The 649-nt window shown below is 62.1% G+C and overlaps 1 protein-coding gene across 3 annotated transcripts in view; it reads right to left on the bottom strand.

Moving 5' to 3' along the window:
• Positions 1 to 6: 6 nt before the first annotated feature.
• Positions 7 to 649, bottom strand: part of S100A16 (S100 calcium binding protein A16) — a 3366-nt gene continuing 2723 nt past the window's right edge. For all 3 annotated transcript variants that reach the window (XM_014961432.1, XM_014961434.1, XM_014961433.1), the window contains exons 2-3: positions 417 to 578; positions 7 to 257 (exon numbers count right to left, since the gene is read on the bottom strand). In XM_014961432.1, coding sequence (XP_014816918.1) covers positions 93 to 257; positions 417 to 572 — 321 coding nt within the window. In that variant the 5' untranslated portion in view covers positions 573 to 578 and the 3' untranslated portion in view covers positions 7 to 92. The remainder of the gene's footprint in view (positions 258 to 416; positions 579 to 649) is intronic.

The following is a 649-nucleotide window of genomic DNA, read 5'->3' as shown; positions in this document are numbered from 1 at the left end:
GGGGGATTTAAGCCCAGGGTTTGGGGGGTGGGATGGGGATGGGGGGGACACACACACGACTGATCCCAAGGGAGGGGGTCCGATGCTGCCAGCTACTTGGTGTGCTTGACGCTCAGCTCCTGCTGGCGGATGATTTGGGCGATGGGGCTGGCGATGCCACCTATCAAGGTCCAGTACTCCTCGAAGCTGATGCGGCCATCTTTGTTCTCATCCAGGTCGCAGATGAGCTTGTCGGCCGCTCGACGGTTCCCGGTGTCCTGGGAAGGGGGGTGGGAGAGAGAGAGAGAGGGAGAGAGAAAGAGAGCGGAACCGGTCACACCAGGGGCGGCGGGGAAAGCGGGGTGAAGGGGGGGACACCCCGTGAAGGAGATGGTCCTCTCACACCGTACCCACCCACCACGTGTCCCCCTCCTCACCGTCAGCATGTGGTTGAGCTCACAGCTCAGCATCTTGCGGAAATCCTTCTTGCTGATGCGCCGGGGCTTCTTGCAGCAGCAGCGGCGGCTCGAGTACTTGTCAAAATTGTTCACCAGCACCTGGACGGCCCATTCCAGCTCCGTGCACTCTGCCATGGCTACCTGCGGGGACGGGGGGTCAGTCACAGAGGTTGTGAGACCCTCCACGTATCCACGCTGGAGGTGGCATCTGC

The sequence above is a fragment of the Calidris pugnax genome, unplaced genomic scaffold (genome assembly GCF_001431845.1).
Source record: "Calidris pugnax isolate Ruff unplaced genomic scaffold, ASM143184v1 scaffold516, whole genome shotgun sequence".
NCBI lineage: Eukaryota > Metazoa > Chordata > Aves > Charadriiformes > Scolopacidae > Calidris > Calidris pugnax.
Note: the sequence above shows the minus strand (reverse complement) of the source record. Positions and strands in the feature narration are given on the sequence as shown.